Raw genomic sequence first — 1,103 nt, 5'->3', positions numbered from 1 at the left:
CAGCCCATCCAGACGCCATTTTGCTAGCCGTGTCATGCCGTCGACCGAATCCATTTCTCGCTTCATCCTCTCGCTCCCTTCAGCCACCCATTTCCCGGTTCCCTATACATCTATCCCACGCCTCCAGGGCCATACATCTCAGCAAGTTTATCGACGCTTCCGTCCGAATTTCCCCCGGACTCGTCCTTGTTTCTTGATCTGAATCCTTTCATCGGTTTCGGGGCGATACGTTGCTGCCACTTCATTCGTGCCTGCTGCCGACTCCTCTTGTATTGGAAGAGCCTGCGCCGCCAGCCCCTTTCAGAGGACAAAAACCAGAGGAGTGTGCCTGGCACTGCTGGACGCTCACTAGCTAAGGAAGTAAGTCGGCAACAACTCTGTACTACTACTACTACTACTACTACTACTACTGCTAGGTACTATTACTCAGTCGCCAGGGATGGCCTATTGCGCTAGCTAAGAGTGCTGTATGTGTATGCAGCCAATGCTGGGCTTTCCTTCAGGGTTGCTGCTGCCTTGCCAGTTTTCCGCCTGCTTGGCAGCACCGGCCGAAAGCGCCTATTCAGCCGGGATTCAGCGGGGCCAGGTGAACCCAGCGGCGACGGCAATGTTGTGATGCCAAAATTTCGACGGCCAGCTCGCTTCAGCCCGCCCTCCCGCCTCCGTGGAGGCGTGCCGGGCGACCCGCCCAGGTGGGCGGTCTCTGAAAGACTGACTTACCCTTTTCCGTCGTGGAATAGCTTGAGTTCTTGTTGAAATCGTTCTTTTTCGGCCTGATACTCAGCCGGAGCTTTGTTCAGAAGTTTGGCCATGTTGTCTGTCTCTCTCTAGTGGAGCCACACTACGAAGAACGAGGCTGATGATGATGATGATGATCAAGGGATGAATCGGAGGGCAGTAGACGCTCGAGGGGCATCTAGGGGCGGGTGAGAACGGGCACGAGGTCGGAGCGGATGTCAGGCATGATCCGCACTTGCTCCGGCCATTGACGGGTCACCCGTAGAGCAGCACTCTTCACGTCCAGCGTTCGATCAGGAGGTCACTTTTGGCGGCCTCAACAACTCAGGAGTTCGTTCGTTCGTTCGTTCGTTCGTTCATTCCCA

The 1,103-nt window shown here is 55.7% G+C and overlaps 1 protein-coding gene across 1 annotated transcript in view; it reads right to left on the bottom strand.

Annotated features, from left to right (window-relative positions):
• LOC131877487 (AT-rich interactive domain-containing protein 2-like) overlaps nt 1–1,095 on the bottom strand; it is an 8,286-nt gene extending 7,191 nt beyond the window's left edge. The window contains exon 1 of the mRNA XM_059223169.1: nt 721–1,095. Coding sequence (XP_059079152.1) covers nt 721–812 — 92 coding nt within the window. The 5' untranslated portion in view covers nt 813–1,095. The remainder of the gene's footprint in view (nt 1–720) is intronic.
• Nucleotides 1,096–1,103: the final 8 nt, after the last annotated feature.

The sequence above is a fragment of the Tigriopus californicus genome, chromosome 3 (assembly GCF_007210705.1).
Source record: "Tigriopus californicus strain San Diego chromosome 3, Tcal_SD_v2.1, whole genome shotgun sequence".
Classification (NCBI taxonomy): Eukaryota; Metazoa; Arthropoda; class Copepoda; order Harpacticoida; family Harpacticidae; genus Tigriopus; species Tigriopus californicus.
The sequence above is the reverse complement of the archived record's forward strand: the minus strand, read 5'-3'. Positions and strand labels throughout refer to the sequence as shown.